The sequence below is a fragment of the Pimephales promelas genome, chromosome 8 (assembly GCF_988280905.1).
Source record: "Pimephales promelas chromosome 8, fPimPro1.hap1.1, whole genome shotgun sequence".
Lineage (NCBI taxonomy): Eukaryota > Metazoa > Chordata > Actinopteri > Cypriniformes > Leuciscidae > Pimephales > Pimephales promelas.
In genome coordinates this window covers 6,085,940-6,111,902 of record NC_142776.1, presented here as the reverse complement: position 1 = coordinate 6,111,902, position 25,963 = coordinate 6,085,940, and the positions used below count along the sequence as shown (strand labels likewise).

Sequence of the window (25,963 nt, the reverse complement as noted above, 5' to 3'; positions counted from 1 at the left end):
ATGTATTGTTGGTATACTGGTGGCACAGCAAGTAATAGTAGCCCAATGTCTACATTGAAAGAATGATGCATTGACACGGAGGTTGATAAGTTAATTCAATGGAACTGGATCATATTTGTTCTTGAATTGGACTACAGGTTATGCTGTACTTTATGTCTTTTTCACCCAGTGCGAGAAACACTAAGGTCTGCGAAATCGAAATATCAGAAATGTTTAAAAACTAGTTATGTCCATTAATAAATGTGTCCTCTCACAAAATCCAAAAACCAAAAATGTCATCATATTCGAGCCTGATCTCATGAAAGTTCTCATCTATAGAACGAATGTTATTTCTCATGCGATTTATACGGCAAAAATATTTTTTGCGTCTATATAATACGCAGTTTTCGCGTGCATATGATACGCACTTTATGGCGTGTAATGCGCACAAACTCCCCATCCAACTCCCCCCCTAAACCTACCCAAGGGGTTTTAAGTGCGTAGCATATGCACGCAAAAAAAAAAAACATTTTTGGCATAAATGGCACGGGAAATGACATTTGTGGTATAGATACGCACTTTCATGAGACTGTGTTGTCATATTCTTACCCTCAAGTTGTCCCAACCCTGTATAAATGAGGGAAAAAAGAAGATATTTTGAAGAATATGGGTAATTAAACAGTTGACAGGCACCATTGACTTCCATAATATGGAGTAACAATACTATGGAAGTCAAATGTTTGATACCCATATTTGTCAAAATTTCTTCAAAAGAAAAGGAAATTCATACATTTGGAACAACTTGAGGGTGAGTAAATTATGACAGAATTTTCATTTTTGGGTGAACTATCTCTTTAAATAAAGACTGAAAAAGTTGTCAGAAGCTTAATGGTGGTGGTATTGAGGTCATGTGACTGTGGCGTAGTACTTTTAGCTTTTTACTTCTGCTGATTGTATTTATGAACTCATAAAAGTTGTGTTAATTTGTGAAAATGTGATAAACAAAACATCTAAGAATCATAAACTTTTGTTGGTCACAGTCAGAGCTTATTTTCTGCAATGATTAAAACCACACTATGCAGGATTTCCATTTTTGTCAAACTGTGACCCCTAGAGTCGCTGTGGAGTACTTGTACTGTCGTAAATAGCATCACGCAGAGATGTTTCTGCACTCACGGCCTGATCCCCTCCCCCTGTATACCAGTATCTGCTCACTAGGATGGAAGCTGTAACGAGTGGAAATAAGGTGTGGCCCCTTTAAGAGCAGCGCCCCGTTGACCTGTCGGCAGTCTGTATTGTATGCGCCTCGAACACCACATGTATAGACTTTATGCACCAGAGAAACGTGGGCGCCGTCATCTTTAGAATATTGTCTTTGAACTTACGTTTTTGTGGTTGCTCTGTATATTTCTATGGCATCACTGTCGAGGAGTAATTGGATTTACTTATTGTAGAGTTAACAAAAGTTATCATGAGCATTGCAATGTTTATTATAAGCATTGTAAAGCAGATGTCTTAACAAATGTCGACCGGGAATTTTTTTACGAGCAGTTCATTCATACCTATGCAAGATCGCTGAAAATACAGACCGGAAGTCAAAAGACAACGAGCGCAATGCTGAAAAGGGGCGTGGCTACATAAGGTCTATACTGCACCGGGTTATTTCTGTTTGATGCTCATTTTAGCAGATCTTTCTTGCCGTAAAGCAATTCGTTACATCGCGAGACCTGATATCACCCAACATACCCAAAAGTCATATAACCATTGCAATAACTCCGAAGCTATTCAGTTAAGGTAAAACTGCATAGTGTTGCTTTAAAAAGCCAGAAAAACATCCTATTGGGTATTTTCTGATGCTAACTTCCAGGTTGGCCAACAAAAATATGGCATCACTGCAGCACACTATAGACGATAATATAAATGAATTGTCTGCATGCACAATCATATCACATAAATGAGATAAACTATCTCAATGAAGTTGTCATTTTCTGCCTGTGTGTGTTCCAGGTGTCTGACTGACATGCTGAAGACAGGAGAGATGGACAGAAGGATTGTGGGGAGAGGAGGAGTTAAGAGGAGCAAATATATAGTGCCATGCTTCTTGTTAGTGGAGGTGAGTTGTAGACTGGTTTAGAGGTTGTTCACTTCTCAGTTCATCCTTTCATACACTTCCATAGACATACATTCACCATGTAATTGTCATGAATGTTGTGCTCTGCCCTCTAGTGGAACTAAAAACAATCTAAGATTGTAAAGTCTTCAAAGGGCTTGTACTCCCTCTTGGGCAACTTGTTCAGCATCTCATTTGAGATTTTGAGATGAGTCTTTGTAGCTTATGAAATACCATAGAAACTCTCCAAGTTCACCGTGGGACTACTAATGCCTGTGATTATTTAAAGAATGGATCTTCACCCAAAAATTAAAAATGTTGTTATTTTTATATTTTAAGACCTTTGTAAAAGTTTTGTATTCAATGGAAACAGTTGTGAGTAGCAAGTGAGTAAATAGTGGCGGAATTGTAACATTAACTATTTATAACATTACAGCAGCACTATTTGTAACAAGTTTATTTTGTTTGTGTTGCTGAAGATGGCAACATCTTTAAGTGGAAAAACAGAATTCAGAAAACAAACTGTCAAAAAAAAATTTTTTTTTGACATTCCTCTGTACGACTTTCGACTTTTTTTAAACACTCCACCTGAGACGTGCACAATAATCTGTGGAGTGGAAATACATTAAACTGTACCTGAAAGTCTGCTCCCATGACTGGCAGCTCTAATAAATACTTCCAGAAGAAAACACATAACAGTCTCGCTGTATACCTGACTGCAACGCATGAGTCACTTAACATTAGCATAAACAGTACAGACATCATTTGAACTCAGTCACAGTATACTGTCAGTCTGCCAAAACTCCATGACCCTCTTTACTCATCTGTGATGTTCTCTCTTCCCACATCCCTTTATTCCAGAGTCCTCGCTGGCTCCAGATCTCAGAGGCATATACCCTCAAAAGTGCTCTTAATTAATCCTGCTAATGAGCAGTGTTAGCGTACACAGAGTCTGATTGCTTCAATCGCCTTAGGCCCAGTGCGGAGGCAAAGTCTGCATGACAAAAACATCTGCACCAGTTTACACAGGGATTTGATGGGACTAAGTTTTCACAGGCTTTCCAAAGTTAAAACCTGCCAGACAAATGTATATAATGTTGCCAGAATACATATTTGTGTAAAAAAATGTGTAAAAAAAAAAAAAAAAGGCGTTTCAGGCTTTCAGCTAAATGTTCATCCCTGCCTGAAGTGAACCTGAAATTAGTTTTGTTTTTGCTTACTTTATTTATAGTTTTCAGGACACACCTGTGATCCATTTTTGGTCATAATCCACCATTTGAGAGCCACTGCCCTGAAGACAGATCTGTGCTTTGGAACATCCGAAAGATATTCAATTAGCATAAACTCAACACCCGCTATTTTACAGGTGCTATTCATCCAACTTTTTAACTTGATACACTCACTCATTGGATTGAATAACTCAGAGTCTGAGGTTAAAGGGATAGTTCACTTTGAAATTAATTTTTGGTATGTTTTAGCTTACCTCAAGGGCATCCAAGATGTAGGTGTCTTTGTTTCCACAGTATTTTCAATTTTGACATTTTTCGGTCAAACCGTTGTTGTCTGTCAGTCATATAATGGATTTTTAGGGGGTCCACCTCAAAGAGCATGCGCAGAGAAGTCAAACTTAAACATGATTTTATGACTCGTGAATGTAAGTACAAACTGATGGCCTAAGACACGAAACGAGCGGTTTGTGTGAGAAAACGAACAGTATTTATATCGTTTTTACCTCTTGTTAGATATGTCGAACTGATCTGAATCAGATGTCTAACTGAACCGAACTGAACCGTGTCCACCGTTACGCCGGAAGTGATCTCTCGCCAGTGTTTACACGGAGATTTCGGAAGTTTTACCTTTCACTAAACATATTTAGATATACGGGAAGATTTCGATATATCTAAATATGTTTAGTGAAAGGTAAAACTTCCGATTTACAATCATTTTAAGATTTAACTAACTTAAAAGAGAATTAATAACATTCTAACTTTCTGCCCTACGTGGAAGTATGCGGTGCGCATACTGGGCACAGTTTATTTATTTTAATAAATTATAAACAGTAACTTATTTAATTCCTTCTAAAATCTATATTTTAACTCATTATTTGATCAGAAATTAAGACAAAAGTTAAAATGTTGCAGAAGTTTTATTTTTATTTGGGGGGGGGGGTTAAATACATTTTAAAATGATAACAAGACCACTCATTTACAATCTGATGAGGTCATTTGACAACAGTGTAGCATACTACTGTTAATAAACAGTGGATATTGTATACTAGTGCACGGTATTCTGTAAGTGGTAAAGGTGCGTTCACGCCATGTTTACCGTAATTCAGAGATTTCAACTTGTAGGCGTTCACATCCTCGTAGAACTGGTAATTACAACTTGTAAGATGGGAATTTTCTGAGAGCTCCTATTTGTACCACCTGACCGCTGCAAATTAATTTAGGCATTAATAGTGTTGCCATAGAAATGCATAATTGAACAGCTCCGAATAGAGCATCACGTGTTGTCATATTGAGATTACAAGCAGCTAGTGTGCCAAACTGAGCCAACGGTTGGTGTTAACCTGTCCTCAGTGTCTCCAGCACACTTTCATGCAGCAAAGTATCTCTCTCCAGTCCTCTCTTGTGGCCAATGATCCTTTGTTCTTCATTTGCATCTCATTATGAGTTGCTTTTGGTAAAATTCTCTCTGGCATTTCTCTATTCCCCTTTCCTTGATGCAGTTGCAGCTCGGTATTGTTCGTGCTTCATCTCCGCACTGTGGGACATATGTTATCTGCACGTTAAAAGCTTGAGGATCTCTCAGCACTGACAAGCTTGGTGTGGCTTAAAGAACTTTTTTTCCAGGAAATCCAATCTCCATGGCAACTAACAGATCTGTTTAATGCCATTAATGCAGGGAACATAATAATCTACTAATTATTGTTTGATCTCAGACTATTTTTTTTAGGGGAGAAAAAAATTATATAATATAATACAAAAAGCTCACTGTACAAATATGACTATGTCAGTCAGAACTACAACTAGCTCAAATCAAATAAGTTTCACGTTTTATTATTTTATTTTAAAATCATACACATATTTATTAATGCTGTAATGTTAAGGTCTAGATGATAAAGAGTTAAAAGGGTTACAAAACAAAGATATTTATTATAAAACAAGCTCAAATAGTCCACTGATGTAGAAGACGTAACGTAAGACATGACAATACCAGACAACAATGACAAAGCTGTGATGATTAATGGGTGTCCATGGAAACTGATGACTGGCGGGAAACTGGAAGCAAAGAATACAGGAAACTGATGATAACCAAACTAAAAGTCCATTAGAGTGAATCTAAATATACCGATTGTGACAAATGGTTGTAGTTTTAGTTTTATTTACTGATGATAACCCCGGTTCTAAACTACAGTACAATACTAAAATCTTTTTAATTTCCAAAGCAACTTGCAGTATTTTTTACTATTGATTATTTTATTACTTAGCCTATTATTGATCGAGAGCTATGGAGATGAGTGTATTTTGTTAAAACAATAAAGTTAGTTAACCAGTATGAGTTACCACAGTCATAATAAAAAGTATAGAAAATAATACAAAGTGAAAATAAAGTTCAATTTTGGGTTAAGTTTACGGAAACGTCTCCGGTGTCGGACAAAACCTTGGTTCCTTCACTGTAAAAAACAATAAGTAAAATTTGCGTACTTTTTTCTTTGGCAAGTTTTTGCACGCATATTTTTAAAATAAATTTCACGTATTGAATTAAAGCTGCAGTCTGGCGTTTTTCCTCTTTGTCGCCATCTCTGTTCGAAATCTGGAATTGCAGTTATTCGTGGAATCATCAACTTTACGTGGGTTGCGCCCCGGCACAGTGTGGATGAATCCAATGTTTTGAGGAGAGTTGGACACAAGAAGATGTGCGTCGTTTGCCCACACAGGAGCCGCCATCAAGGAGAATGTATAGAGCATCACAGTCCCGAAGTAAATTTCCCATTCATTTCTCCCATTGACATTTTGTAAAATCCGTATCTAAAGAGTTTTAGAGCATGCCTGAGGATAACCAGCTGGCTGAACTCATAAGCATGCAACATATCATTTCGGGTGAAAAAAAGAAGAGAAAATCCAAAAAAAAAAGTCAAAGGGACAAGTCTGCGTACATATTTTCATTTCCGAGCAAAGGAACTACTCCTCCATAAACCATCGCGCCTCACTAAACTAAAGTCGACTGAAAACCACCGTAAAAGCCTGACATCTAATCTGACAGCAGATACTGAACCAGGGGAATGTGTTTTTCTCCAGCAAACTGCTTCTGACAGAAGAGTCAACCACTTTCACGCACATCTTTCAAAATAAAAGTCTGAATTTGGATTTGAGCATGCAACCTTTGGGTTATTAGCCCATCTCATCAACTCATGAGCTGCCACCAGTGTTCTTATAATCAATTTTGTGAGGGATCAGTTTTTGAAGTCCCCACTTAAGTCCCCCAGAGGAGAAAACTTATTCCCATATTGACATTCAGCGAGTGTGTTGCTGGAGATTAGATTAGACTAGAGATAGACTAATTCTTAACTTCCACAGAGCAGCAGAGGTGGGTGGAACACATGGAAGTGTTTGCCAAGAGGAAAGATTGTTACTTTGATCACAATTTGTCTTGGCTCTTTGCAGCCCAATCACAAAAACAAGCTGAAAGTGAATTAGATGATGAATGCAATGTGTTTTTTTTGGAAAATGTAATGGTTTATATGTAACTTTAAGTAAGAATCCATTGGAAAAACAGAAGTGCTCTGAAGAAACTAAAACAGTGCTCATACAATGTTAATTTTAAAGGCAAATTCTTTGACATCAAGGAATATCATTCCATGAATAATACATTTAGCTTGCTGAAAAAAAAGATCTGGTAGAATTTGAGCAGTTTTCACAAAAAAATATATTTTTCTGGAAAATTTTGGTTTCTAAAGTAGGTCTAGTAAAACCTTTACTAATGTATTCTCTTGCATACAGACTTGCACAATAGTTGGACTTAATTGGTAGACGTGCCTCTGTGACTTTTCAATTTAGCATTTATTTAGTAACTTGCTGAAACAGACAACAATAAAACAATGCAAAAGAGTTCTGTTCAAAGTTGTTTTTCTCTGAGCTTTACAGAACCAGTTTTTTAATCATCTCAGATCAGTTATTTTAACAACGTGTGGGCATCATTGAACGTCCCACATGAGCTTCAGTGAGCCAGTTTTATGATCTCACACTTTCAGTAGTTCTGCCACTTTATTATGTTTTCATCAAATATGTAATTTGTAATTTACAAATATGTACCATGAAGGTACCAATATGCACCCTTTAGGTACAAAGGAAAAGGTACCGCCCCAGTGACAGCTTTTGTACCTTTTTTTCTGAGAGTGATACTGAAAAAAACATGTTAGGGTCAACAAGTTGCAACAACAAATGTAAAATCCAAAAGTCATGCTACCTACACTGCATACCAAATACTGACATTTCGGTCCTGAATACAGCGATGCAATATACTAGAGGATTATTTATGGTTTAGCTATTGGTAAAAGCACTGGAATAATGCATACTAAAGAAAAGATGCAGCTAACATCTCAGCTATAGTGGCTCTTTGGGTTTATAAAAAAGTCAGAATAAGATTAATAGGAATGATCCAGTTCTGACCAACGTTTTCTATTTGTCCTTCTATAAATAAAACACTTAATCCAGAACATAACTTTGCATGCTTGCCATCTGTTCACAAAGTCAGTTTCGCTATTTTTTAATGCAGTCGCTCTGCATAAAAGCATTTGACAAATTCCTTGCAAATACATTGTGTGTGTGTGCGTGTGTTTGTTTGATTCAACAAATTTTGAAGTAGACAAACAAGACAAAATCATGTTTTATATGTGTCAGGTAACTGTTCCCTATACATTAGACCTGGATAATTAAAGAAAGCCTAGGGTGACATAATTAATCGAGATATCAGTCCGTGACACATGAGTTTGAAAAAATCTTTAAACTAATTTTTTTTAACTGCCTTTTAAATATAAGTATGTGAACAGCAGAGGGCACAATTAACCCGCTCTGGGTGGGAAGCTCCCTGTCAAATGTATTTAGAAGAGATTGTTTTGTAATGTTGCTGTGAAGTTTTCATCACTTATTTAAAAATACAAGATTTTTTTTTTTACTCTGTAAAAAATTATAGTAAATATTAGTGAAAAATAACAATGTAATTCACATGAAAAAGTTAGTTCAGGCAAGAATTAAAAAAAAACTAAGTCAATTCCATATTCGTACTTAATTCAAGCGAGTAGAAATGAAAGTGTAAATATCAACTCAATAAAATGAAGTAAAAATGACTCAACTTTTCTGATACTGGGGTTCCCATCATGCAATGGACCTTGAATAATTAATGAGGTTCATTTTTTAACTGTTTTCCAGCTGTATTTACACTGTTTTATCATTGATTTTTGTTGTCAGTATTAGTAACTTGCCACTTTGTGATATTTCGAGTGAATTTTTTGCTCAAAATGACACATTCAAACACAAAAACGACCCATCAAATGTTACCGCCAGTGTGAAGTATTGAGGTGTTTGCATTCACATGTTGCTTAACATCTGACATGATGTAATATAAATTACTTACAGTAGGTGATTTAAGTAAAGCACATACAGTAAATGACTAATAAAATTCAATATTATTGTTTTAGTGAAATGTAGTACAAAGGCAAAGAAAATTGATATTAATCAACCATTTACTAGCTGAGTTAAAATTACTTATTTTTTGTAAAATGTACTTAATTCTATATTCCAAGTAAATTTAACTTAAATATTTCTAATTAAAGCTACTGATAAATATGTTTTGGTTTTTACTTGGCAAATGTTTGTAAATTTACTAGCATTTTCTGAGTGAAAAATGTTAGCTAGCTTTTTTCAAGTAAGTCCTACTCCAAATTTTTTCAGTGTACTGTGTCATTTGTCAGGGAGGCTTATTTCCTTTTAAATGGCTCACAATTAGTGAGTTAAAAATGAATTTGGAATCAGCCAGCAAACAAACAAACAAAATCCTTAATTTCTGGTGGTTTTCTGGTTTTAATTAGTTTAAGTTTATCTTCTCCCCCTGGGAGACTGAGTAAACGCCCTAGACTGGTTTAAGCTGGGTTTTTTTCCACATGGCAATTCCTGTTTCTCCTGTGCGTAAGAGCTAACGGTAACAGCTAAAGTTAGCCAAATACATTTCTTTCTCTCTGTCACCGTCTTGTCAGTTTTCTCCATGTTTTTGACAGAGTGGCAGAGTTAGCATGACGGCTGGATTTTTATTTGCAGGCATAGCAGTTAAAAATTCAGAAAGAGTGGAAAAACTGACAAAGCAATGGACTCGCTCTGAGGCCAGAATAGTGGACAGCTCTCTTAAAGTCCTGCTGTGTATAACCAAATAGCTATGTTACATTTCTCTCATAAAAAAAAAATATATATATATTTTATGGCATTTCGCAGCACCCACCCAAGATACGTCAAAACTATTGTCTTGTTTCTTGGCTACATTTTTAATTATTTCATCTGAAAGTGTTTGGTTCATTTGACTTTGTGTCCATCTGCCCTGTTTTCCTGCTGTTTGTGTGAACGTGTGACCTTTCTTCAGTGTTGCTAAACAAGGGCACATGCCTTCTGCTCTCAATTAGCAAGTCTAAAAAATGAGATTACTTAATTCTGTCCCTCCTGTCTGGTGTTTGTGCAATGCATTTCTGTTCCATACTTATTCTTCTTGACAAAGATCCTCAAGGTTTAGTCCGAACTGATTACATAACAAGCATTCACATTATGGTTAAACATGCTAGCTGTTTAATATCAGGGATTTTTGACAAATGAAATGCACAGTCGAGTCTGCTTTCATTGCCTTTCAACCGTGGGGAAGTGGAATTGAATTTCTACAAATCCTATTGGTCATTTTCTTCTCACAGTAATCCACGCCCATTTAAGCCCATTTTTCAAAAAATGTGAGCTACACCATTCTCCACTTCACACAGTTCTCTCGAGAAAAATGTTTGCGGAACAGACGGCAAATGGCAAACCAACCCGTCCAGAGCCAGAGTCTAGCCCTAGCATCACGGGGAACATATTCAACCCACTTGGACTTTTGCACCATGAAAACTAACACTTACGTCCCATGATTGCCTCTCTCATCAACTACGCGATCACAGTTTGACATGGAAAGATCCACGTGGTGTCATGAATAATTAAGAGTATCTTCTCATAGGTTATGAAAACTCAGTCTCATTAATAATTATGAGACACTGATGAGTCATCAACGTCCCACAGCGTGCGACGTGGACACAATGAAGATTGTAAACCCGAAAGACGAAAAAAGCTGGAAAAAAAACTCACCATTTTAACCATTTTAATCCTAAATCTAACAGATGCTAACATTGTCTTCAATGGTGTTCAACACATACCTCTGTTAAAATCTCAAAAAAAAATTTGGATTGGGGTTTCATGACCCCAATTTTGATGAGTGAATCATTGTAATGATGCTGTTGAATGATATCCAGTATAATATCCGTGAAATACGCTTCTGTTTTGGTGTTTATGAAAGGCTAACTGTTGGGTTACCTATGACGAAAAAATGCTGTGAGGGCTTAAAGCAGACCAAAGCTGGGTGCAGAACTCTGCTGATAGCTTTGAGAGTGAAAGCTGAAGACTTGTGTTCATGTTCATGTGGGACATAAGCTAGAAATAACCCGAAAGTAGTCACAGAGGGGGGAGACAGAAGCAGTCAGCCGAAAAGATCATAGAATACAACAAGAATGAAGCAATAACTAGGCAACAGTTTATACAAGAGCTTCATTGAATTTCAGAATTGCTTGTCATGAACTGAACCGACGGGTGATAGAATTAGGCAACTATCATTTCTACCTCTGACTGACTCCAAAGAGACCAGACCAGAAGTTTATTTAGGCTTTGGAAAACACTCTAACCACTATACTTGTAGACATAGATCTCTGGCTTTAAGCTGCTCTTCTTCTAGCCTTTCTTGTACAAGTTTGTCCAGGTGTCGTTATTGTTGAAGGTGCTATTCGTGACTGAGTATTATTTCAAAAGTTTACATTCAACAAAAGCTTTAAATACCATAGAAAGACACTGAGGGACCTTCATCTTGTGATTAGTGGTCAACAACTGAGTTTTACAGTTGGCACTTAAAGAGATAGTTCATTTGAAATTAGTTTTTGATATGTTTTAGCTTACCTCAGAGGTGTCTTTGTTTCCACAGTATTTTCAATTTTGACATTTTTCAGTCAAACCGTTGTTGTCCATCAGTCATACACTGGAGTCTAAGGGGGTCCACCAAAAAGCATGCACAGAGAAGTAAAAATTAACGATACGATTAATATTGATATAAATACTGTTCGTTTTCTCAAAAAAAAAAAAACGCTCGTTTCGTGTCTTAGGCCATCAATGTGTACTTAAATTTACGAGTCATTAAATCATGTTTAATTTTGACTTCTCTGTGCATGCTCTTTAGTGGACCCCCTTAGCCTCCAGTGTATGACTGATAGACAACAACGGTTTGACTGAAAAATACTGTGGAAACAAAGACACCTACATATTGGATGCCCTTGAGGTAAGCTAAACATATCAAAAATTAATTTCAAAGTGAACTATCCCTTTAATTTAGTGGGGTTACAGGGGTTAATGATCTGTGCAATCTTAGTAGTAGGTTTAGCAAACAAATACATTTGCACCACACCACATTGTTCACGGTCAATATTCTGTCTTTATGCCAAGAACGGAATATTTCGTCTAAAAATGGATCACTGTGATGTTTCCCACAACACTGAACTGTTGAGCTTGAGAAGCAGGCAATGTCACAACACAACAGGGTTGGATAAAAAGTATAACGAAAAAGACAAATTTTTTTCTGCATTTTAGAAAAACATTGAAAGCATGACAATCTCTGCAAAAGCTATTTAATTTTTATTCAACCCTGATGAATGGAGACATGCAGATTGACTGATGGAAACATGTGTGATGAAAAACATTTAAAAATAAAATTGTTTTTATTTTATTAAAAATCTTTTGCCTTGCACACTAAATAGTGTATGTAGATTTGTGTAAGTATGTAGATTTGTGTATTTTTTGCGAGTTTGGAGTCCCTATTAAGTAAGTGGAATATCATAATATCATGACATGCATACCAAGAAGATTCGTGTTGACTGATAATGTGAGCAATATTGCAACCATAAAAAAACTATAACATATGATCAATCAATCAATCAATCAATCAATCAAAATTATTACAGACTCAAAGTCCAATTAAAAAAAAAAAACACACACACACATATGTATGTATATATACTGTATATATACATATACATACACAGTATATATATATATATATATATATATATAAGTAACTCAGAACCGACAATAAACAACATACAATATTGACGAATGTTTAGTTGATAAATCTGAACATCCGCTACTACAGTTTAAGTCTGCGCTGAACTGTAATCTGTTTATCTTTCATAGGACATTATGGTTATGAATCCAATACTGTCATTGCTGATTCACACTGCTGCACCTAAACATGCATGCAAATCCTTTCCACGAATACACTTGTCTCAGGGATTTTTTTCAAGCTTTAGAGACACAAAACGCAGTGTTTTTATAGTAAGAACTATTAGATTCAGTTGTAAATAAAAAAATAATGTATCAATTGGAAATCTGAGTTTGTCAAATGTAAACAGCTAAATATGGAACCCTGTTTCCCATATAGCATGATATTTTTAGGTAACACTTATGTCTTACTATGTCCTTGTTACACATGTTACATGTAGTTATAGTAGTAATTACTATAATTGTGCATAATTACATGCAACTAACCCTAAACAACACTCTTGCCATAGTATACAAATTGTACATGTACTTGAATGTGATTACACTGTAACATGAACACCTTAAACTTAAAATGTAGCCTATTTTTAGTGACTTTTTTATTTTTATATTTATGTATTGTGTATTGCTTACAAATAAGTAAAAAATAGCAAACCAAAATATGTATAAACAGCTAATATACTGTATTGACCATCAGAATTTTCGAAAGATTCTGAAACAAAGCATGTCATTACAATTTGTTTCAAACTCTATTTTGTACCCTATTGACTGAAAGTGCCATTCTATAAATTATTTTATTAATCTAATGCTAATTATCTTTGCTGCCCTAAAGAACTGCATGCATTACTTGTACTGAAGCAATGTATTCCTCTCCCGCTGTGAGCACAGATGCACACGCCCCCCTTCCTCCCTCTCTCTCTCTCTCTCATCTCTCCAACCACCCCCCCACCTCTCTCTACAACATTGCCATCTCTTTTCCTCCTCCCCTTATTTTTCTTCTCTCCCTTGATCATTCCAATCTTCTTGTTTTCTTTTCCGTATAATGCCTCTCTTTATTTGTGTCTTCCATGGCTCTTTTTTTTTATTTCTATAGATAGGCATAGCTGAAGGGATTCTAGCCGTTCTCACAATATCCTTTCATGCTTTCACTCATTCACACCACAAAATTTCTTGTGACTTCTCTCACGGGGGAGAATTGTCTTTTTTATTTTCTTATTCCTTCACTCAGCCGAAGATTCCGACTGCAGCTTGTGTTTTGTTCCAGAACCACACCATCCTCCTATTAGAGCGGGTTTTCTATTCTAAACTGGAATCATGTTCTATTTCCAGCTGGTGATCATGGCAGGAACGGTTCTCCTGGCATACTACTTTGAGTATACGGACACATTCCCGGTGCACGTTCAAGGATTCTTCTGCTTCGATAAAGCCTTCTCCAAGCCGTATCCAGGACCTGAAGACGACAGCAAAGCTCCCCCGGTGCTGGTGTATTCTCTGGTCACCGCCATCCCTACTGTCACAGTAAGAGTTTTACTGCCATTCATAAACTCGCACTTCTCTGAGGTGCCACACGTGTGTGTACGTCAGTGTGTCGGCGTGTGGGATCGTTAATGAGTGTGTTTGAGTGTGAATGTGAGTCACACACTGATCTTGGATATTTCACTAACTTATTTTTCATGTGTTAACAATCTGGATAATGAAATGAGAAAAATTGCCACTAAATTAATGTCTTAGGAGAAACATGGTATCTTAGGAGGAGATAGAGATACATAAACATACACTCTTAGAAGAAAAGGTTCTATATAGAACCTTAAAAGGTTCTATCAGCGCTACATATAGAACCCCTGAAAGGTTCTATACTCTTAAAAAAGGGTTCCTCTGGGTTCTATATAGAACCCTGGGGTTCCATACTTGGCCAATAGAACCTTTTACCAAAAAAAATGGTTCTATATATGTATGTGTATAAGCTATTGAGTTCATATTGAAATCTCTAGACAAATGGCGCCATGCTTGCTTTTTAATCTCATTGCAATGTAAGAGAAATAATTGTGATATAAGAATTATCACTATCAGTATCAGCCTATAGATTATCCTAACGAGTTAGTTGAAGTGCACACAAAAAATGTTAATTATGTCATCATTTACTCACCCTCATGTCGTTCCAAACCTTTAAGACTTTTGTTTATCTTCTGAACACAAAGAAAGATATTTTTCCAGACTCTCCAGACAGCTACACAAATACCACTTTGATGCGTCAAAAAGTTCATAAAGAGATTGTAAAACTAATATTTATGAATTAAGTCGTTTAGAAAAGACTCTTCAGAAAATTTAGTTTATTTTACATATAAACATTCATCAGCGAACACATCAGTGCTCAAGCATGTTCGCTTGATGTGCGAGAACCAATGAGGTTCATTCTCGTGTTCTATCTCATTCATTCTCGCACGTTTGAGCTTCTGCAAGAGGTTTGGTCTCGCGTGTTAAGCCGGTTCGGTTGAGTCTGTTTATGTTCGCTGATCAACGTTTAAATGTGAATAAAAGCCTCAATCTTTATATCATATAAAGTGATTGTGTCTCTTCAAAAAAATTGGACTAACTGGCTCAATTCAGATTAGTTCTATGATCTCTTTATGAACAATTTGAAGTGTCAAAGTGGTAGTTGCATAGCTGTCAATGGAGGGACAGAAAACTCTCAGATTTCATCAAAATTCCGTAGATGAACGAAAGTCTAATGGTATAATTTGGTATGACATGGGAGCGAGTAAATGATGACAGCATTTTCTTTTTTGGGGGGAACTATACTGGTTCAACTGGTAACACTTTAGAAGTAGTTGCATTTAATATTAGTTTAGTTATTGGTTTGGTTTGGGCACATTCATGCTGGTTGTGGTTGGTCACCTTCCAAGGTCACACCAGTCACCTGCAACAAACACAGCGTAAAAAGAATTATTAATTTGAACTATGGTTGAGACCATTTTGGATTTTGGGGGGGAATTTAAGGTTTTTTCAGCAGGGTAGAAAAGGGATAAATCCAACATTTTAATTGTAATCCATGTGATCAGTAATTTCCCGTTTGGTGAAAGATTTCGCATTGGTCATCACATTTGGCATGTTGACCAACAGAAAGTGATTTATTGGTTTGAAAGTGAATTCTGTATGAGCGGTTCACTACACTTGATAATGGACAGTTGACCACCCTCATCTCTTTTGCCTACCAAGGCTGCATTTACTTGATCAAAAATACAATAAAATAGTAATGTTGTGAGGTATTATTACAATTTAAAATAATTTTCGATTTAAATATATTTTAAAATGTAATTCATTCCTGTGATGACAAAACTGCATTTTTAGGATCATTACTCCTGTCTTCAGTGTCACATGATCCTTCAGAGATCATTTTAATATGCTGATTTGCTGCTCAAAAAAAACAAACATTATTATTATTATCAATATTAAAACAGTAAAACCATTGTGGTGCTTAATATTTTTGTGAAAAATGTCATAATCTTTTTTTTCAGGATTCTTTGGTGAATAGGAAAAGCCTCAAATTCGAATAAAAGTTAAAAGAAAGTAAGATCTTATTGACCTCAAACCTTTGAATGTTAGTCTATCTGCAATGAGAGTGTGCTTTGGGTCTGCTCTGTCTCCAGTTTGGATGTCAGGGTTGGGATGTCAAGATTCATGTCATTGTTATTTAGGTCAGACTAAACAAAAGTGACATTAACAAGGTCAGATATCTACAGTGTGGTGCGATGTAATAAATATAAGCTAGATGAGGTCAACACAAGTCTTGATTCAACCAGCCAGGAAAAAAATGCAGATTTCCCAGAGGTCAAATGATTCATTTTCAGGGGCAGGTTAACTCTTGTCTCTCACCCAACATCAAGAAACAGATGGTGAGATACCACTGTCAAACATCAGAGGGGCTTTCTTCACTTTTGACTATTTATACACACTCACACACACATACACGTTCCTCATCTGTGCAAATGAGAGCAGAAGGTGAAAAACAGCTCTTTTCTTCCTTCACATGCAAGATGACAGCAGTGTGCACAGGGACACCTGAGGCTCCCTCTGTGGGCTGAGAGTCACCTGAGGTTTCATTTGGGCAAAGCTGTGTGTTTTCTTGCCATGTGTGTCTAGTCTGTGTGCGAGTGTGAAGTCTGAAAACAGTAAGAAATTGTTTTAGTGGTTACATCTTTTGCCATGTGTATTCTGTATTCTGTTGTTTCATTTTATTTTTGTTGTAATATTCTTTTATTGTGTTTTATTATGTTATAAAATGTAATGTGAGCATAAAGGGGTGAATCATGAAATATTCAGGTCATATTTCACTCATAAATGGGACAATCCAATTTGTTTTTGCATTCGGAAAAATAATTCACAGGGAAAGGCTTCTTTTTGTCAACATGTGTGTGAATGTGTGAGCATGCTCTCTTTGTGTGTAACCGCCTTTATCTCTTTGTCTTGAGGATAGTGAGCGTTTGCATCTGCGCCCTGTGTGTGTGCGTGCATGAGTGTGCACGTGTGCGAATATGTGGGTTCTTGGAGTGTGTGTGGGCGGTTAGTGCTTTCTATCTTTTGCCGAGAGTTGAATCTGGAAACGGTGATCGTGAAAAGGGAAAAACTCTCCTGTCAAATCTAGCGTCTTAAACAACGCAGATTTCCGTGCTGTAAACACGCGTTTGAACCCCGCTGAAGGGCTTAATTATTGAGACACCCTGGCTCTCCACATCTGAAGATGTCAAGTGGCCCTCTCATTCTCAGCAGTCAGAGTATTCCCTATAGAGTGGAGTATACCACTGAGTACTGGATTGGGGTCAGGTCCTTTTCAGTAGCCTACAGCTATATTTTATACGATAGTCCACCTAAAAATGAAAATTCTGTCATCATTTACTCACTCTAAACCTGTATGCATTTCTTTCTTCTGCTAAACACAAAAATAAGATATTTTAAAGAATTTTGGTGACCAATTAAAGAGATTTGATTTCCGTTGAATGGACAGAAAATACAATGGAAGTCAGAGAAACAGGGGAGAGTAATGTTCAGTCCACAATGCCTTCAATTCTATAAAAGGAATAGTTCACCAGAAATGAACATTTTGCCAGCATTTATTTATGTTATTCCAAACCCATATGACTTCTGTCGAACACAAAAACAGAAAGTCCAGGCGGGTCTTTTCCATATAATAAGAGTGAAGGGCTGTCAAGCTCTGAATATAACAAAATAAATCACAATAAAGTAGCTTAACAACATTATATATATGTATTCTAAGTCTTCTTTGAATGTCCACCTTCGTAGTAGACAATTAACAGAGAAATAAAAAGAGCTCAAAGACTTTCAGAAGCAAGCTAAAATAGCACGGTTGCTATAGAAAATGTATTTTTATCTCAAGATTATTCTGAAGTAATTAGTGGAGAGACGCATTCAAAGTTACGTAATCAGAAAACCTTTTTTCCATAGTAAAGACAAGTCACTCATTCCTTTTTTACTACAAAATATTTTTGAGTTACTTTTTTTAAATAACGCAAGTTCCTTTGTTTTCCTATTTATTGACTGAGCTCCCCTGTACCCTTATTGAGAGAAATCGTGAGTGAGTGTTGAGGCGTTGTGTGTGCTGTGTGAACATGATGCTTAGTTCTGGACTAAATGTGAGCAGGCATTTCATCTCACATGCACAAAAAAAAAAATCAGATTCAGAATTCAGACTAAAAACTGTGCAATGCAAACTAAGAATAATACACAAACCTGCCATAATTAAATATGGTAAATTACACAAATATACTTTATGTGGGTTATTTAATCTCACTTTATTAACCAATGTATTTGCTGCTGACCCTGCTGATGGTCCAATTCAACTATACAAGCAAAAATGGCTTTAATATAACCATCAAAATTGTGGTTCATTTTGTTGTTGTTTTTATTGCTGAAGTAAGAGTGTTGAACTTTCTTCTCCTGCATCCTATTCTTCGTCAATCCAGAATGGATTGCTGAAAGGTTTAATTGAGTGGCGCCCTCTACTGTACAGGCATATCAGGCAATGCATTATCTTTCCATTAAAGGTATATATTAGTTCATTATTAGCAATTAGTTGCTTTTTCAGAGAGTAATGCAATACTGCATTACTTTTAAAGGGATACTCCACCGTTTTTCATACCAAACTATGTTATTCCCTTAACTAAGATGAGTTGATACACACCTCTCTCGTCTCTATCAATCGCTCTGACGCGTGAGACAATTTGATAGCACTTAAATAGCCCAGTTCGTTCAATATGGGCCAAGCAGAGAAGCGACCAAACACATCCATGTTTTCCCTATTTAAAGCAGTGTAACTCGACCTAAGACGGTGACACAAAACAAAACATTACGCTTTTCTAAGCGTGTAAAATGGATAACTATATTGTATGGCGGAACACCACAGCAAGTGAATGGGAGCACTTCGACTCGGCACATATCTGGACTCGGCGCAGTAATATCATCACTCCGGATAGTGAGAGGAGGGGAGAGGTGATGATACTTTTCATGAGTGATGATACTGCGCCGAAGCACTTGCTGTGGTATTCCGCCATACAATATAGTTATCCATTTTACATGCTTAGAAAAGCGCAAAAAAATCATTTTTTTGTCACCGTCCTATAGGTCAAGTTACACTACTCGTGTAACTGCACTGTAAAAAAAAATATTTTCAAGATTTGTTATCACAACATATTTTCTTTTGTCAAATCAGCTTTATAATAATATATTTAGTTGAGATAAGTTATTATTTTGAGTTTCTGATGATTAAATTAATCTCCTTCATTGTATTAACTCACCTTTTCCAGTTCAACCTAAAATTTTAAGGCAACCCAGGTTACTTACTTTTTTAAGCTAAACCAACAATATTTTTTTACAGTGATGTAGTAATCACAACATTTTTTCTTTTGTCAAATCAACTTAAATAATTTATTTAGTTCAGATAACATATAATTTTGAGTTTCTGATGATTAAATCATTCTCCTTCATTGTATTAACTAACTTTTTCCAGTTCAATGAACTTAAAATTTTACGGCAACCAGGTTACTTCCTTTTTTAAGTCAAACCATCAATATTTTTTTGCAGTGTGTTTTTAAATAGGGAAAACGTGGAGGTGTTTGGTGGCTTCTCTGCTTGGCCCATATTGATTGAACTGTGCTAGTTAAGTGCTATCAATGTGTCTCACTCTCGAGAGAGGTATGTATCAACTCATCTTAGTTAACCCTCTGATGGTCCTCAGTCACTTCCGGGAAGGCCCAGGACGTGACTCATAAAGGAAGACCATCAGAGGGTTAAGGGAATAAACATAGTTTAATATGAAAAAACTGCGGAGTATCTCTTTAAATGTAACATTCCGACACCACCGGAACATTTTTTCCAACAAGCCTGGATTGAAATTATTTCAAAACACTCTGAATGCCAGTGTATTCACTGAAAACTGTCGTTGGCAGCTGTCCCATTTCATCAAAATTCTGTTTTGTATCAGTAGTATTTGTTGCATCTACAGTATAAATGCATCACAGTTACTATTTCTCATATGGGGTTAGTGATTTGAACAAACTTTTGACCCTACACAGTAAACCACAGTTTGAACAGTAAACCAATTCAAATCAAACCACCTTTTTGTCATTGAATGGAAAAAAATATATATTTTTGGCACCAGGAACAGCAGGTTTGGAACAAACGTAAGGGTGAGTAAATAATGACACTATTCCATTAATGGTGCTTTAATGAAGTCTACAAATGCTAACAAATACACCTTAAATTATTCATGCTGCTATCTGAGTTTTTGGCAGTTTTTCTGGTGAATATGGCCGGTACAGTCTGTATCTTTAATCTGAAGCGAGTTGTGGTCCAGCAAGTGAGAAGGTGCAGCTGCTGATGTCACAACTCTGTTTTCTTGATGGATGTTTGGGGACTGTGTGCTCCTATTCCAGTAATGCGGGATTGCCATAAGTGTGTTTCTGTGACCTCATTCTGTTTGTCTGAGGATGCTCACATGGTAGTGGAAAGAGAGAGAGAGAGAGAGAGAGAAACGCTGGGAACACTGACAGTTGGAGTAACAGAAACAGTGAAACTTACCGGTACTGATAGGCCAATCAAATTTGAGGACAGGAACTAATTGCTGTATAATTGTTCATGTGAGAAGGGATGATGTTCTTACTATTCAGGGGGAGGTAGCTCTGCACTCTTAGAAGAAAAGGTTTTATATAGAACCTTAAAAGGTTCTATCAGCGCTACGTATTTGGAACCCCTAAAAGGTTCTATATAGAACCTTTTTTAAGGGTTCAATAATAAGAACCCTTTAGGGTTCTTTGGAACCAGGAAAAAGGTTCAATACAGAACCTTTTGGGTTCATTCATTATCATTTGTTATGTCCTTTCTGGATTAAATATTTCATATTATTGACAAACATCAATACCTAAAATGTATTTATGAATGCATGTGAATGATCACAAAATTCAAGATATGAGGGTTAGAAAATGTATATATTTTATGAAGTTAATCAATATCACACGAAGAGTGCCATTTAGCACTCTTAGTGTTTTACAGTTAAAATTTCATTGTTTTTTTTAAACACAAATGAGATGAGTTTTAATGGGGCATTGTCAATCCAGAAATGATCCACTTTACTTGTCTAATAAGTGTTTGAGCAAGGCAGTGAAAGGAAAACATTATCGCTGGAGAATGGGGTGTAACAAGAGGAATGGAGGAAGAGAGAGAGAGAGGCTCTCACACACACATTAGATGATGTTCTTTTAAAGATCCGTGTCATCCGCTCTTGTAAGTGTACAGCAATGCCCAGCGGATGCGTTTAACCTCTCTCTGTGGAGACGATCCACAGCCTAATCTTAGTAAGCCTTAGATTAAAGCATCAGCTTTTGTTTAACACTCCTACTCAGCCTCGGGAACACTGGGAGTTGGCCATGTGGGCATGGAGGATGTGCTATAGGAAAGAAAGAAGCGGGGACTCTTTGTGGATGGAAATGTGAAAGATGGAGAACATGAAGGCCTTTTCACATGACTTGTGTCAGGACTTCAGTGCACAGCTCAACCCAAGCATCGGGCACTGCTGTGACCTTCACATGAAAAGCGTGGTAGATAGCATCACGAAAGGGTGATTCTTAAAGGTTGCTAGGTAGCAAGAAAGCAAAAAAAAGGTAGCAAGAAAGCAGGAAGTGTGCACAAAGCAGAAAAATATGTATTTGAGTTTACAATAGAAAAGAGGCACTCAAATTAAAATTAATTGTGAATAAGAACTATAGCAGCAAACTATATTTTCATTAACAAAAAAGGAAATGTTTGTAAAGAGAAAAGGCTAAATTGAAACTGTAAATGTGCATTAAAATAAGATGTATTAATTGTATTAATTGGATTTTTTTATTATTGTCTTAATTGTGTAGAACTTTTGTGTCTTATGAGAAGCTAAAGAAAAATGTCCAAATTTTGGATAATAAAGTTAAATTAATTGAAAATAAACAAATTAATAATTACTGTACCAAAGAAAAGTGTTTTTTTTTTGTCAAATGTTGTTTTAAAGAAATTAATACTTTTTTCAGGGAATATACATTGCAATGATTAAAAGTGACAGTGAAGACTGCTATTTTAAAATTTATTTTTCAAATGAAACTTTCAACTCACTCAACAAATGTAGTATGGTTTCCTCAAAAGAAACAACATAACATAATAATATTTTTTTTAATAACTAAGCATATTACAATGATTTCTGAACGATCATGTGACATCCAACATTCATGAAAATTCTGCTTTTACAGTCACATAAATACATAGAAATTTACAAAGTGTTAAAATAGAAAACAGTTGTTATATATTTCCCAATACTCTTTTAACTGTATTTTTCATCAAATAAATTCATCCTTGATGAACATAAGAGACGTGTTTTAAAACATAAAAAAAAAAAAAATGTAAATTAATAAAAAAATTGGAAATTTTGATTTTGAAATAAAATAAACTATCTTCTAAATTTGTCATGCCTGACATCACTATCAGTGTTGTGAAAAGGGAAATGAAGTGGGACTTTTATTTTGAATGGGAAATGATTGGGTCGTAAAAAGCGGGCGTTACCAGAAAGGAGTTGGGTGGTTGGAGGTGAGTAGTTAAAAAATAATCGACTACATTTTTTTTTTTAGTTTTTTTATAGATATATTTAAATATTTTATTATATTAAAGCATATATTTTACCAGTACTCTGTTTGTTTTGAAGGACTTTGATTTCACAGGTCAGGTTAATCAGAGTTTTTGTGCAGTCTTGCGGTGCCATCAGCCAAAAAGTGTTGTCATGCTGTCCTTTTTCTGCTGCTGCAAAGTGATTAGTCATTTGACGTTTACAGCTCAAGACACATGGCTGTAGATCTTCACCCAGAATCTGGTAGATTTCAAATCATGTCCTGCCCTAGCCGAGCAACTTCCATCGAGATGGGAATGCTAACGAATAACACTCTGCATTTTATCGAATTTGCATCACCAAGGAAATGCATTTCAGAGGAAGAGTGTTATTACATTTTGATGAATGATTACAAAGACATTGATTTGTTTTTCCTCGCAGTAATTTGCACTGATGATGAATAATCCACAATGGGACTAAAAAGATGCTTTAGGAAAATAAATGGGGTCAAATTAATTTTCATGTTGAGTTTAAAGAAGAGAATAAAGCATGAAGAGAGCTGGTGGTGGTGGTAGAGAGAGATAGAGGGATGATGCTAACCCAGTTTCTCTATATGGTACTTGGAGATATGCCCGCAGAAAGACAGAAGGACAAAATCCCAGAAATCAGAAATGACAGAGTGTAAAACCCCAAAAAAGGCAAGAGAAAAGAACAACTAGATGAAAGGAATGTAAGAAGATTGCGATAACAGTGGACACACATTACGCGCAGAAAAGATTATGCGCAAACACACTGGTACTGGAATCTCAGTTTGGTGTATTCAAACGACAGCTAAAAAATTGCCTGACAGCATGTGGAAATGAATGTGATCTGTGATGTGGTGCGGTCTATTTGTGATCTGCATTGGATTAGCAGGAGCGTGAGTGCATCAGCTGTCATAGTGATGCCATGGTAACGCTATGAAAACAGAGCAGGGTGAATTTGCCTCTCCTGTATCCTCCAGCATGTCACTCGGAAAAGATCCTTAGCAGGGTGCCAGTCTCAAGAGGTACTGGGAAGTCTGCTGAGCAAACTGACAGTGTGTGTTGAAGAAGTGCATCATTTCTTGATGTTTGAATTGTTCTTCATGTCTGTCGGCATTTAATCAATCTTATGTTGTTCCAAATCTGGATTACCGTCCGGAAGGCTACTTGTTTAGTTTTTTTGCAAATAAGAAATTTAGCAGGTTAATGCTGCTGCTTTTCACGTGAACAAGGGAATGTGTTGGAAATATAAAAATGCGAAACATGAGCTGTGGTTTGGGGAAAGGCACTGCAAAGTTTCAAAGATAAAAATGCACAATAACCCCCCAAAAGCAAGAAATGATGTTTGAATCAAGTCGTCAGTAATGAGGGCACGGGCACGATTTGATATGGTAAAACTGACGCCATTGTTGCTGTTCGTATCACTGTGTATCAAGTTGAAATTTAGCTGAAATTTTGATGTGTGCTTTTAGCAGTAGAACAATCACAACAGACAGGGCTGTTCACAACATCTGACTAATCAGAGTAGGATCTCAGAAAGGAAGGGTTTAGAGAAACTGGGTCCTTGATCCAACTGTTTTAGACACTGTGAGAAAAGAGGTAATGCTTCAATGTATATTATGAGAAAATTAAAGTGTTCTTTGACCTTGGATACATGGAAACCTTTTGTAGGAGACCTCCAAAGCAAATTAAAGACAATTTAAATAGCATAATAGAGGAACAATTTACAGTTGATTGGATGGATGGATGGATGGATGGATGGATGGATGGATGGATGGATGGATGGATGGATGGATGGATTGGTTGGTTGGTTGGTTGATTGGTTGGTAGGTTGGTTGGGGTTGATTGGTTGGTAGGTTGTTTGATTGGTTGGTTGGTTGGTAGGTTGTTTGATTGGTTGGTTGGTTGGTTGGTTGATTGGTTGATTGGTTGGTAGGTTGGTTGGGGTTGATTGGTTGGTAGGTTGGTTGGGGTTGATTGGTTGGTAGGTTGTTTGATTGGTTGGTTGGTTGGTTGGTTGGTTGGTTGGTAGGTTGTTTGATTGGTTGGTTGGTTGGTTGGTTGATTGGTTGGTAGGTTGTTTGATTGGTAGGTTGTTTGATTGGTTGGTTGGTTGGTTGGTTGTTTGATTGGTTGGTTGGCTGGCTCGTAGGTTGTTTAGTTGGTTGGTTGACAGTTTGACAACAACATGATTTTGTTGTATTGGAAAGATTTCATAATGGGCTGCTTTTGAGTTCCACAGAAAAAGTAAAACTTTCTAACTTGGAATGATGTGAGAGTGAATAAATGATGACAGAATTTTCCATTTTTTTTTTTGGTAGAACTATTACTTTTCAAATATTACAATAATATTTTACCGTAGCAATTCTGTACTTTTGTCACGTCTCTCGAGAAACGATGACCGTGCTCCTTTTCCAAAAAGCCCTTGGCGCATGAAGTGTATAATTAATTATTAATATTGTTCTATGTCACTATGGACTGTACGGTATATTATAAGTACCCAGTCCAGCGAGAGAATTGGTTTGGCAGAAGAGAAGTGGGCCAACGCCTGGGGCTTTGCACTGTCCAGCACTGTTGGTGGGGCGATATAGTCCTGCTTTGCAAACCATGGTTGTTCCAGGGGCACCATCCTGCAGAAAAGATAAATCATAACTATATGGTGTTTTTGGGAACCCACCAGGTTCCTTAACCAACAAGCAAGATTTGTTTGGTCAACCAGCTTCACCAAGCCAAGTCTAACAGCTAAACCAGCACCAAAATAACCAGCTTTGACCAACATGGACACTTATGTTGATTAAGCTTTAACTGGTTACATAAACCACATAAACCACCTCTTTAAGCCTGGTCATAACTTTTTAAGATATAAGCTAGCTATTTGAATCTGAAAATGAAGACAGATTGGTCCTAGATTAACTGCTAGTTCTTAAGACAGTGTTAACATTATGGCTGTGTTTATGCACTTGGCCTCTGGTCTTTTCAGTAAGGTACAGTGTCAGACAAGACAGGGTTATGTAAATTTGGCAGGCTTGCTTTATGACTTAATCAAGCACGTCTGTCTTTTTCTTCACACAGCCTCGGTAAAAATTACAGAGCAAATTACTGACTGTTTTTTGGCTCAGGCATCCTCTGAGAAATATAATTTTTCTAAGATGTATTTTCACGATGCTTCTCCTCATTTAATTTGACATTTTTCAAATACCATAATTGAAGTTAATTTTGTCCTTCCGGCTGCCTGCTGCACCTTCATTTTGTATTTAGAGTTAGACTCTTTTGCCAAGTTCTGGGCAAAATAACAGTTGGTGGTTCAAGTGCTGCTGATCATCCCATCTGATGT

General features: G+C 36.5%; 1 protein-coding gene across 3 annotated transcripts in view; it reads left to right on the top strand.

The window, feature by feature from the left end:
- Window positions 1-25,963, top strand: part of LOC120473806 (phospholipid phosphatase-related protein type 5) — a 156,891-nt gene that overhangs the window by 115,915 nt on the left and 15,013 nt on the right. For all 3 annotated transcript variants that reach the window (XM_089133800.1, XM_039663839.2, XM_039663837.2), the window contains 2 exons: window positions 1,987-2,092; window positions 13,801-13,989. In XM_089133800.1, the coding sequence (XP_088989926.1) occupies window positions 1,987-2,092; window positions 13,801-13,989 (295 nt within the window). The remainder of the gene's footprint in view (window positions 1-1,986; window positions 2,093-13,800; window positions 13,990-25,963) is intronic.